The sequence below is a fragment of the Siphateles boraxobius genome, unplaced genomic scaffold, assembly GCF_051911475.1.
Source record: "Siphateles boraxobius isolate OS27281-9 unplaced genomic scaffold, OSU_SipBor_1 12, whole genome shotgun sequence".
NCBI lineage: Eukaryota > Metazoa > Chordata > Actinopteri > Cypriniformes > Leuciscidae > Siphateles > Siphateles boraxobius.
Genome location: NW_027508722.1, coordinates 34195142 through 34208575, shown reverse-complemented (window position 1 = coordinate 34208575; position 13434 = coordinate 34195142). Strand labels below are relative to the sequence as shown.

The 13434-nt window shown below is 38.2% G+C and overlaps 1 protein-coding gene across 3 annotated transcripts in view; it reads left to right on the top strand.

Annotated features, from left to right (window-relative positions):
- Window positions 1-11368, top strand: part of xylb (xylulokinase homolog (H. influenzae)) — a 59714-nt gene extending 48346 nt beyond the window's left edge. For 2 of the 3 annotated variants that reach the window (XM_077219230.1, XM_077219232.1), the window contains one exon: window positions 2063-2745. In XM_077219230.1, coding sequence (XP_077075345.1) covers window positions 2063-2128 — 66 coding nt within the window. In that variant the 3' untranslated portion in view covers window positions 2129-2745. Of the gene's footprint in view, window positions 1-2062; window positions 2746-11191 lie in introns of those variants that run through there. The other variant, XM_077219231.1, reaches the window with a different exon arrangement.
- Window positions 11369-13434: the final 2066 nt, after the last annotated feature.

Here is a 13434-nt window from a genome sequence, read left to right as displayed (position 1 = left end):
TGCGTTACCATAGAAACGGTATTTTTTAATAGGCCCCTCCCCTTTTGGCATCATCTTTCATAATTTATTATCAAAACCTTTTCTAATCTTGACAAAACACATATTGTCAGAAAGGTCTGAGTCTCAAGGTTCCATATTTAGTGATAGAAGTGATATTTGGATATAAATTTATTAATTTGTTATGGGAGAATGCATACAATTAAATTCAATGGAATTCAATGGCACCCGGTGGCTATTTTTGGTACTACGCCTAAACAAAATCTCATGGGAACTTAAATTTTTGTGATATCAACTTTAAATTTGGAACACAACTTGGTTAGATATAGACAGTTAAGGGGTTAAAGTGTAATTTATTCCTGTGATCAAAGCTGAATTTTCAGCATCATTACTCCAGTCTTCAGTGTCAATCATTCTAATATGATGATTTGATGTCAAGAAACATGTATGATTATTATCAGTGTTGAAAACCGTGTGGAAACTGATACATTTATTCATCATTCTTTGATGAATATAAAGTTCAAAAGAACAGCATTTATTTAAAATAGAATATTTTATAACATAATAAATGTCTTAACTCTCACCTTGCTGAATACAAGTATTAACTTAAAAAAATCGTACTGACCCCAAAATGTTTTAGTCCCCGTATATAAAGTGCTGAAAGAAAACGAATACAAATATATGAAGTACTAAAAGAAGTCTGTGTTGTTTATTAAGATTAAGTGTATTATAGAAGTGCTGATTCTGAGCTGTAACCTTTTGAGTTTTGCTGACTCAGTGATATTGTGTTGCTCTTGAACTGTAACGGCCTGTTCTGACGTAAACCTCCTCATCATCAGCTGCGTCACTGTCGTATTAATGCTGTCGGCATGTCACACACACACACACACACACACACACACACGGATGAGCTGCTGCTGCCCGCACACTAAATCAATGGATCATGTCAAGGGCCGGAAAGCAATTTTCCGAAGGAGAAAAAAAACTGATTTAGACGGTCTAACAAACCTTTCTGAGGCTTGAGATGACCAGTCGTCTTCATCATCATCTGAGGGATTCATAAATCCTGACGATTGTTTTATTTCCAGTCGTTGTACTTGTTCTTCAGTGGGATATAAAGTTAGCTGACTCACTGTGTCTGCGGCGCCCTAGATAGACAGCACCCTAGGCGTCACACGCATGTGAATGTGACAAGCTATGACAGAAGAGTTGAAAGAAAACTGATTATAAATCAGTTTCTATTTGATTCAATCCCCAAAAATGGTTAATAATATATCAATAAATAAATTAAATTAAAAACAATAATAGAAAAAAATAATTAAACATAAATAAAATAATAATTATTATTAGTATAATTATAAATTAATTATAGTAATAATCATTAAGGATAAATACAATAATAATTATAAAAAATTAGATATAATCATAAATATGATAAATATACATATAATCATTAAAAATAATATATATATATATATATATATATATATATATATATATATATATATATTTAGTTCTAAAGGATTAAAGGATAATAATAATAAATAATAAAAAAATAATCATTAAACTTTAATAAAGTAATTATAAAAAGTATTCTAACAAATAATCATTAAACATAAATATTATATGCTAATAAAAAGAACAAGAACAATTAATATTCATTTAACTTAAATACAATGATAATTGTAAAAACGTTTATAAAAACACATAATAATAATAAATAATCATTACAATAACTATAATAATAATTATAATAATAAATAATAATAAAACATGCACATAATAATAAATTATTATTAACCAATTTAATTATTTATTAATCATTGGTGTTTTTATCATATTGCCTTTTGCAAACGCTCATCGAGATATTAGCATATGGTTGAAATAAACTCCTGAACAATATAAAGGACACATAAAGGACAACTGAATATAAATACAGCCGTCATATAAATGACAGAGAGAGAGCAAATACAAATGCATTAATCATTAGAGATATTGATCAGATGCTAAAGCTCTGTATCGGTCGAGTGTGTGTGTGTGACGTGTGTGTGTTCTGTGTTTGCAGGTGTATGCGCCGCTGCTGCTCAGATACACTGCGCTGGAAGATCAACTTCTCAACGACTCGATATAAACACACACTTTTTATTAATACACCACATCATCACTCAGATCATTACTCTCAATACAGTTATATTATACAACTATTCAAATATTATTTACTCAAATTATTTCATAATTGCATAATAAATGAAGGATGCCAGACTATTAAAATAATATTTGTTGTAGTAATGCATTAACACTTTAACTACAAATTAAAACATTGAACTGATTGTGTAAAAAAAATGGCTCTAACAACAACGTTCGACAACAACAGAGAAATCACGTGAACCGCTTTATTTCTGTAGCGCTTTATACAATACAGTGTTTCACAGCAGCTTCAGTAATAAACAGGAGAATAACCGTGTCATAACTGATGATTTTGCAACACTAACTCAGTTTCATCTGTGAAGCAGCTCTGCAGACAATACTGTCATTATTCTGCTCAATCCAGGTCAAAGTTCAGCAATTATGCAACGAGTTCAATTCAGTTACAAGCAGCTCAACGGAAGACGTGATTTTCCAGATTCCTTAATAATCCTTCATTCGAGTCGATAAATGTGTGAATCATGTGATCAGACCCACAGTTCATGACAAGAGCCAGAACTTCTGTAAAGAGACTTATGCCATAATAAAAGCCTGTTTGAGGTTGTTCAAGTGTGATTTATCTCTGTGAGAACAAGGAACTCAAAGACCAGAAGATGTTATTACGGTGAACTTTCACACGTTAATCTTCCAGTTTTGGGGTTATCTTGATCATGTGATCTGGTAGGAATTTCTTATCCTGGTTTAGTAGATCATAGAGCCTCATATTGAACACATTAAAATTATGATAGCCTTTTATTCCCTATCGTGTTGTATATCCGGGTGTAACGCTTCTGAAACAAGAACAAATGTGGGCGGGGCTTGATTTTGTCTGTGAGGAATTGATTGGATGGTTGTGGTTTGCTATTGGTGGATGTCATGTGAGTGACAGGTTCTAGCCCCGCCCACATCATCAGAGAAGAGATGAAGTTATTCTGATTCAAGATTACCAGAAACATGATTAAATATAATCATAATAATGATGTGCAATGCATGGATAAATCATTTAGAAAAAAACACTGCAATATTCCAGTTTGATTTCATGGTGACTTTAATGTTGATTCGTGCTCCTGTGTGTCTGAAAAAGTTATTCTGCTCTGAGTTCAAGCGAGTGTGTGTGTGTGCGTGTGTGTGTGTGTGTGTGTGTGCGTGCCGTGCCTGCGTGCGTGCGTGCGTGCGTGTGTGTGCGTCTGTGACCTTCAGGGGTCAAAGCCGAGATATTCAAATCTCCTGAATCTGAATCCCGTCTTTCAGAAAACACTCACACACTGAAATATTGTTCCTCAAGGCCTCTGTGACTGTTCCCATCTGATGTTCATTTTATATTCCAGCTCTGAGTTTTCAAGTATTTATTCATTTTCAGGATGGATTTGTGAATAATAGAACAAATGCAGATAGCTTGCTTTGCACAGCGACTCTAACGTTCGAAATTTTGTTGGTAAGATTTTGTTTTTTAAGAGTCTCTTCTGCTCACCAATGCTGCATTTATTTGATCAAAAATACGGTAAAAAAATGTTACATATTATTAGAATTTAAAATATGTAGTAAAATGTAATTTATTCTTGTGATGCATCATTACTCCAGTCTTCAGTGTCACATGATCCTTCAGAAATCATTCTAATGTGATTATTTGATGCTAAAGAAACATTTCTGATTATTATCAATGTTGAAAAGAACAGCATTTATTTATAGAATCTTTTGTAACATTATAAATGTCTTTACTGTCATGATTGATTTACTGTCATGAAGATCTGGATACGTCCAGTGACTGCGGTGAATAGTGCTGCTGGCAACAAGGGAAAGACCTTGTGTCAGCCTGGAGAGACAGCTGACAGGAGGAAAGAGACCCCAATGGGGCTGGTAAGGGTTAGTTACCCTTGTCGGCAGTATCCAGCTCTGTGTTTACAGGATGCTGGAGACACCAGCCCAAGGCTTCTGAAAAATTAAAGAGGAAAATACCCCTAGAGTCTGCGAGAGCAGGGGCGGAAGATGACTCAATGGTGGACAACATGGTTAACGACTTTGGAATGGAAACGGATATGAGTATGGAGAGTACTTCACAAAAGACTAGTTCAGGTTCTGCAGTTAGCAAAGCCATTGAACTCCAAGCTTGTGTCTGTGGCTGGAGCAAGGCGACAACGGTCAGGGGTTTGAAGATTCATCAATGGAAAATGAAATGCTTGAGGGAGAAGGGACAAGGGCCTCGCATTGATCAGTACTTCTTTACGGAGTCAGTCAAGTCAGTCGAATGAAATCCAGCGACAGGAAGCAAACCACAGTTCGCAGGATATCAGCACCCCTGTCATAGAGAAGAGGAGGGTTTGCACAGTTAGTGATGAACACATTGATTCTTGTGAACCCGGTCAGACTAACCAGCATAAGAGAGAAAAGAACCTCAACGGGCATAGGCCTGGAGTTAGATGGCCAAGAGCTTGTGAGAAAACTGCATGGGACACGGTAAACACAGATCTATGCTTTGCATTGGAAAGATTAACTGGTACAGTTGAAAAGAAGCTGGATAAATTTGGGGACATCATTTACGCATATGGAAGTGAGAGGTTTGGTGTGGAAAAAAGGAAGGAAAAAGTACAAACTACTCCTGGATTGTCTAAACGGCAGCAGAAAATTGAAGGGTTAGTTAGAGAAAGGAGACAGCTGAGGAAGCAATGGAAAAGAGCAGAACAAAGTCAGAAGGAGGGACTCAATCTCTTACAAAGGGCCATAAAAGATAAGCTTGCAACATTACGCAGAGCTGAGCGCCTACAGAAAACGCTACAAAAAGAAGGAGCGTGCGAGGGGTAATTTCTATAAAGATCCATTCAAATTCGTAAAGAAGTTATTCACCAGTGAGAAGAATGGCACTTTAAAAGCATCTAGGGTTGAGCTAGAGAGATATTTGGAGGAAACGCATACAGATGCAAAAAGGCATGAGCCTATGTCAATTCCGTCAGACAGCCCACCTGTCAATCCACCAGAATACCAAATGGAGGTCTGTGCACCTAAGTGGAAAGAGATAGAGCAGGTTGTGAGAAAGGCAAGGGCTTCATCATCTCCAGGGCCTAATGGAGTTCCGTACAGAGTGTACAAGAGTGCTTCAGGAGTTCTATGAATTCTGTGGAAATTGATAAAAGTGGCTTGGGAAAAGCAGGTTGTACCTAGAGCATGGCGCCGAGCAGGGGGAGTCTTTATACCCATAGAAAAAGATGCTACAAGCATCAGTCAGTTTCCCCCTATTTCACTATTAAACGTCGAAGGCAAGATTTTCTTCAGCATTATTGCTCAGAGATTGTCAACCTACTAATTAAAGAATGGCTTCATTGACACTTCAGTTCAAAAAGCGGGCATTCCAGGATTCTCAGGATGCTGGCAACGAATTCAATCAGCTAAAAAGGAGAGGAAGGAGCTCCACTTGACATTCCTGGATTTAGCTAATGCATATGGTTCAGTGCCACATGAGCTTCTTTGGGCATCATTTGATTTTTTTCAGGGTACCGATGTCGATAACAAATTTAGTGAAAGCCTATTTTGGAGATTTGGAATTTAGTTTCTCAACGCCAGAATTCAGCACCGCATGGCAATGCTTAGAGGTTGGAATAATGGCAGGATGCACAATTTCTCCACTGGCTTTTACCATGGCAATGGAAGTAATCATTAGGTTATCAAAATGGGTAGTAGGAGGAGAGCGCTTGGCTTCTGGGATGCGACTACCACCAATCAGAGCATACATGGATGACATGACAACCATGACTACAACGGTAGCATGCACTAATCGGTTATTGGGGAAGTTAACAGATAATATTGAATGGCCACGAATGCAATTTAAGCCCTCTAAATCAAGGAGCATCTCAATCTTTAAAGGCAAGGTAGTAGATAAAACATTCTTCATTAATGGTGAGGCAACACCAACAGTTTCTCAGAAGCCAGTGAAGAGTCTAGGGAGATGGTACGATGGGGATCTAAAGGACACAGTTCGAGTGGGAGAAGTTAGACGACAAGCAGTGGAAGGGTTGAAGAGCATAAACAGCTGTGCTCTACCAGGCAAAGTGAAACTCTGGTGCTTTCAGTTTGGTCTACTGCCAAGGTTGCTGTGGCCACTTACTGTGTACGAGGTTTCTTTGACAACAGTGGATAAGCTGGAAGCGTTAATAAGTTCATACATCAGGAAATGGTTGGGAGTTCCACGGTGCCTCAGCAGAGTGGGACTTTATAGTAAAGGAGTATTGCAGCTGCCAGTCTCTGCTTTAACCGAGGAGTTTAAGTGTGCCAAGGTCAGACTGGAAATGACTTTAGCAGAGTCACGCGACAAATGTGTAAGGGAGGCAGCCCCTGTGGTAAAAACTGGTAGAAAGTGGTCAGCAAAGAAATCTGTAGTAGAGGCAAAGGCTGACCTTCAAATTGGGGATATCGTGGGACAGGTACAGCATGGAAGAGGGGGTTTTGGGCTCAGTTTAGCTCCTCCTAAATGGCACAAGGCAGGCCCAGCTCAAAGGAGGAAGCTGGTAGTCAACGAGGTGCGAAAGCAGGAGGAGAGGATGAGATGCATAAATGCCATTTCCCAGGCCAAGCAGGGAGAGTGAATGAGATGGGAGAGTGTGGAACAACGCAAAATGGGCTGGCAAGACCTTTGGTCAATGGAAGAGAGTAGGATCAGTTTCCTTATTAGGTCAACATATGATGTTCTCCCATCACCGCAGAACCTAAACCTCTGGGTAGGAGAGGATCCCAATTGTCCTTTGTGTTCATCACCTGCCACATTAAGGCACATTTTGACAGGATGTAAGGTGGCTCTTAGCCAAGGTCGGTTTACTTGGCGCCATGACCAAGTATTGCGATGTTTGGCTTTAGCATTGGAAGGCAAGCGTAGTATGACCAATAAGTTACCGCCTGTTCTAGCAAAACATTACACGCAGAAGACAATATTCCTCCGCCCAGGCGAGCAACCAACAAGAAAAGGTGCTAACACCAATTCTCGCCCAAGACAACTGGAAGCTGCTAGGGACTGGAAGATGCTGGCTGATCTTGATCAATGGCTTATTTTTCCACCTGAGATTCCCACCACTAACCTACGACCAGATATTGTTTTGTGGTCTGGATCAGCACGCATTGTTCAACTGATAGAGTTAACAGTGCCATGGGAGGATGCGGTAGATGAGGCATATGAGACGAAGAAATTGCGGTATGCTCATCTGGCCACTGAGGCAGAACAGCGAGGATGGAGAGTCCAGGTTTATCCAGTGGAAGTGGGTTGTCGAGGTTTTGTGGCACACTCTACAATCCGGTTCCTCAGAGGCGTCGGATTCAGTGGCCAAGAGTTGCGTCGCACAGTAAAGAACTTATCTGAAGCAGCAGAAAGGAGCAGCAACTGGCTGTGGTTGAGACGGAAAGATTCTAGCTGGCTGTGTACAGGCCGCCATGCTACGGTTTCGTAGATTTCTTGAAAACTTGAAGAGTCTGTTGGTTTATTTGTATAGGTTGTATAGTATTTACAGTCATTGCGTTCCTGTGTATATTGCGTGAATGACGGGTGGTTGGGCAGATATTGTGTTTTGCGGTAGGTGGTATGCCATACGGAACCGTTGCCACTGAAACTGCATATTAACGCACCAATGGGGCTCGACAGCCTTAGTCAAACGGGTTGGCGCGTATGGTTGGGTTGCGGAGAGATTGTGAGATTGTGGTTAGGTCTCAGCAGCAAGAGGGAAGTAGAGGTCAGTAAGCTGGGCTGAGTTGAGTGGGGGACGGAGGGGGGTGACTCTGGGACGCCAGAGTCACTGTCGAGCCCTCTTGAGGTGTCGTGGGCTAGTCGACGAAACACTGAGGACGGAAGGTGCCCACTTGAAGACCCTAGAGATGTTCCCTACTCCGCTCAATCCAGAGGGTTGTTATGGGGGGACCGCACTGTGGTTGCAGCCGTTGTGTGTGCTGACGTGCAATAAACTGCAGCTATTAACACCAGACAGAAGGAGATTCACGTCACCAGATGGAAAGAAGCGTAAATGGATGGAGAAGCATAGGTTACTGTAAAGCTACGTCTTAGTTGGTGATTATCTTGGCGAAAGCAGAGTACAAATCAGCATGAAGTTTTAACACCTACTCTTGTGTAATGGAAATCAAATAATGCGTCCCTTCTGAATAAAAGTATGTATTTCTTGTCATTTTTGAATTGTAGTGTATTTATTCATAATTCATGACATCTTTATATTCATTATATTCTGTTGTTAGCTATAGCAAGAGCTCAAAAGTGAATTATGAAACTGTTTTAAAAAGTTAAATGCTAAAGGTTTCATTGTAATAACTACTGTGAGTTTGTGCTTGATAAATCAGAAAACCGGTTGTAGTGCTTAATAACAAACTCATATTTGACTTATGACTGTATTTTCGGTTTATATTGTAATATGAAAGTCTAATAATATTCACTTCAAATATTTACAGAACAGTAACTTAGTGTTAAAGTTTAAATGTGTTATTGAAGCTGAAGTCATCCGGTGAAGAGGAGTGAGTTTCTCTTTTTCTTCTCAATATTATTCTTTGATTCATATTCTTATCAGTTTCATATTGTGTATTTCTATATATGAAATCTGAAGCTCACTTGAGAATGAAGTTTAAACTAACATGAGTCTGCTTTAGTGTCATGATCGTATCTGTGGATTTAACAAATGAAAATATGTTACATTTGTATTTCCACAATCAGTGAATCTTTTCCTCCTAAATGAGGATTTGAACGAGTGTGACAGAGTTTGTGGAGACTCAGATCTGCTGTGGTTTTTGACACGTAGGCGTATATTCATGTAAAACAACACAAGCAGAACAAAGACGCTGAACTTCAAAGATATAAAGCAATAGAGGAATGAGTCCGTGTGAAGATCTGATCAAACGAGACACTCGACACACACACACTTGATTCTGTTTCACTGTCAGACGAACGCGAGTCCTAAAATCTACACACATGTACTTCTGTTTCTGTCTTTAAAGTACATGTTTTCATTAAGAAGATTCTCAGCAAACTGCCAACTGTCACATTCACCGCCTTCTTCGTCTGTGTCTTCACTACACTTCCCAGAATCCTCTGTCATCATCACCTGCACCTGCGCCTCATCACCCTCATCATCATCATCACCGTCACCTGTTGTCCTTGTCATTATCTGTGTATTTAAGTTCCCCTCTTTCATGGCTGGTTATTGTTTGTGCACTAGCACACTGTTCTGTTTGTCTGGAAATTTACTTATTGGAATAAATCCTTGCTATTTTGTATCTCCGCGTACCGTCACCTTCATTCATCCACCATCGGACATTACACCAACGTTCTCAAATTTATGAACAAACGTTCTTCCAGTAACATAGATATCTAGTCTTTTATAATACTCTCAAAACCTTAGCACAAAAACATGATTTATTTATACATCATTCATTGAACTATTTTCCTTCATTTTCCTGTCCCCCTGTAGTAAGTCATTTTATCTCTTAAAACTCATCTCACCAAAATTACATATTTAAGCGTTTTTTTCCATCTTGAATGTAAATCAACACCCTTACCTCGTTTCGTATCCGCGTTCTATGAATATGTAAATGAGCCCCGCCTCCACTCACTCAGAGATCCACTCGTTGACGATCACACGTTGATCTGATTGGTTACAAGGTAGTTTGTGACGTCAGAAACACCAGCGATTTCAAAGCGTGTTTTTGAGACTGTCTTTGGTTCACTGCAGTTTTAAGGAGAAAATACTCAGCAATGCTGTCGACTTATGAATTTACACATGGTTTGTCTTAAAGCATATTAAAACACCACATAGACATATAAACTACATTAAAAGCTGGATTTTCACCACAGGGGGACTTTAATGTTTTTAAATGTTACTAGTTTCGGAATGTTCAGAGAACATTCAAAAGTAACATTCCAATAGTGTTTGAAGAATGTCTAAACGTAATGTTCGCGTAACCAAGACAAAAACTGTTTTAAAAGTTCTTAGAGCATATTTTTCTTAGCTGGATTTGCCTAAAGTACAGGTTTGATTAATGTGCAAACTGTTGCCCTGCAGATGTGAAGATCATCATCGAGTTATGTGTGTATGTGTGCAGATGTGAAGATCCAGAGTTATGTGTGTAGATGAGAAGATCATCAGTGGAGTTATGTGTGTATAGATGGTCTTTGTAACGGCTGAAACTGACCGCAGCGGTGAGGGTCACACACACATCTGAGGAAGATTTCACCGTTTACACACTGTCACTCAGACCGGTGAGATTATATCAGTTTGTGCATCTCTTCTCACACAGTTCACAGTAGCTTTACAGAAAATTATGATCTTAGTGTTTAGAACATCTTAATATGTCCATGTCTCAGTTACATCAGAGCTGGATGATAATTTAATTACATTTTGTGATGATATAGGGAATCAAGCGGTTGAGATTTGCTATAAAAGTGTATGTGGTTAAAGATGGAATTACAGTCAAACCAACATTTATTCAGACGCCTTCAAAATTTCTCACATTATCACAGTTTATTCGCTATAGTATAGAAAATGGTACTAAAATATGACAAGAACTCAGAGTTATTAAATCAGTTGATATTTGACTGGTTTTGTCCGTCCTTCTGTTAGACTCTCACACATGAATTATGTTGAATATCTGTCAGCTGTTAAATAATAACTACACAAGTAGATAATACCAGTTTAGCTCAACCAATCACCAAGCAATGCTTCATGTTGTTCAGTCTGTGTTTAAGTTTTATTGAATTTTGTGGGTATAATTTGTCACAGTTTACTTTATTTTGCTCTCCTCACTTACATAAATGAATGAACTATAGCGTCCTGCACACACTAGTAATAAATATAAACAATTATATCTGGTGTCTGAATCATTTTTGGTTTGACTGTATATATCCAACTCCATATTCCATTTTGGGATGATATAAACGATCAGTGGTGTGTGTGATGATATAAACGATCAGTGGTGTGTGTGTGATGTGTTGGTGGAGCTTCTGTGTGTGTAAAACGCTGTTATTCTGCTGATGTTCCAGATCTCCGTGACTTTATTGATGCGTGTCCGAGTCGATCTGTGAATGAAGAGCTTTACGCTGGGCTGTAACGTGTGTACGAGCGAGGATCTGTTTTTATGATTTCAGACCGAAGTGGACAGTGAAATATGAGATTAACATGATAATGAACAGAAGCAGCTGCATGTTAATGAGCCTCAGAAACACATGCTAAAGAGATACCGCGAGCACATTCAATCTGTGTTATTTTCATTTGATTATTTTGAATTATCTTTTATTTTTAGATTTTAAGATTTCATGTTAATTTTAGTTTGATTTTTATTCATTTTTTAAAAATGTTGCTTTTTAGGTTTCATTTATTTTTATTTTGGTATCAGTTTTAGTTTCATTTATATCCAGTTTATAATTTTAGTGCTTCAACTGAAACTTTTTTCTGTTTATTGCCTAGTCAGCATTTCAATTTCTGTTCAGTTTAAGTATTTCAACTAATATTTATATTTTAATTAATTCAAGTTTTCTTAAATTCAATTAAAATAATTTTTTTTAATAGTTTTAGTTTTAGGTAACGATAATTACCGTGCATTGAATTTAACAAAAACACTTTGAAGTAGAAAGACTGAAATAGTATTTTCTTGTTAAACACAGTGTAGTAAAAGGGATACTCCACTTTTTCGGGAAATAGGCTCATTTTACAACTCCCCCAGAGTTAAACTGTTGAGTTTTACCGTTTTTGAATCCATCCAGCCGATCTCCGGTTCTGGCGGTACCACTTTTAGCATAGCTTAGCATACATCATTGAAGTGGACAAGACCATTAGCATTTCTCAACAAAAAATGACCAAAGTGTTTCGATATTTTTCCTATTTAAAACTTGACTCTTCTGTAGTTACATCGTGCACTAAGACCGACGGAAAATGTAAAGTTGTGATTTTCTAGGCTGATATGGCTAGGAACTATACTCTCATTCCTGGGTAATAATCAAGAAACTTTACTGCCGTACCATGAGTGCAGCAGGCGTAATGATATGACGCAGCGCCTGAAAATACGCTACCTTCCGTCAACTGCGCTGCTTCATATCATTACGTGATGAGGCCGTGTCGAGGCACAACCCACGTAAAGTTGATAATTCCACAAATAACTGCAATTGCAGATTTCGAACAGAGATGGCGACAAAGAGGAAAAACTACACACTGCAGCTTTAAAACAAGAAAAAGTAAACTTAATTCAAAAGGATAACAAACCTCATTGGCCGATATTCCTGTTTTAATCAAAAGTTTTAACTCATGGATCATCCTCAAATTTGCAGTAATATAATATTTAAAGTGTTTGTATTTCCTGATGTTGATTCAGGCCGTAGATTTTGGCCGTGACTGATGATGTGTTTCAGGCAAACTAATTAATATTCATGACTAATATCCAAGCAGATTCATAACACATCACGTGCACGAAGCACGCCGACCCTGACGTGACAGACACATTTCATTTTCACCTTTTTACGAATGCAAACATGTTTAAAACTGCGATGTGCTAGAAACACAGGTAAACACAGGTAGAAACACAAGAGCTCGATCACATGCTTCCTCTCGCCGCAGGAAGTAGTTTAATCTGCTCTTCCTTCCCGCCAACGGCTCATTACTGAGTTATATTTCATTTCGATCCGTCAAGCTGCTGGAAAATCTGCTGCTTTATTGTGTGAAATAACATCATCTCGTTCCTTCGTGTGCTTCCCATGTGCACACATCAGATTCATTTCATCCAATTAATATTCCTCCTAATTAATGTACAAACACGCTTCCGATGCTAATTTAACAGCTTCACTGTAGATTTGAGGGAATTCTGGTTTATGTGCTTTAGACAACATTGTGTTATCATCTACAGAGCACAAATATCATAATATCTCTGCTTTTAAGTCAACATGAAATGCCATTCTAGTGATTTTCTTCTGAAAGAAACATGATAATTCAGATTCTCTTGAATAACATGCTCTGATGAATTCAAGATCTTAAATGAGTAAATTAAGAGATAATGTTGACTTTACACTTAAGACATGCTTAGTGTTTTTATAAGCGTGTGAAAGCATGCAGTGATGTGTTTCATGCCGCAGAATCAGCTCATTCGTCTTCAGGTGTTTTTGCATTATTAATCTGATTTGGAAGAATATTTTGACTTTTTGCAGCCCTGATGAAGATAATCTGTCAAGATCATATGTAACAATTATATCACACCCAATTTTTATGACTCTAGAAATGTCAAGCACATTGCATTGTG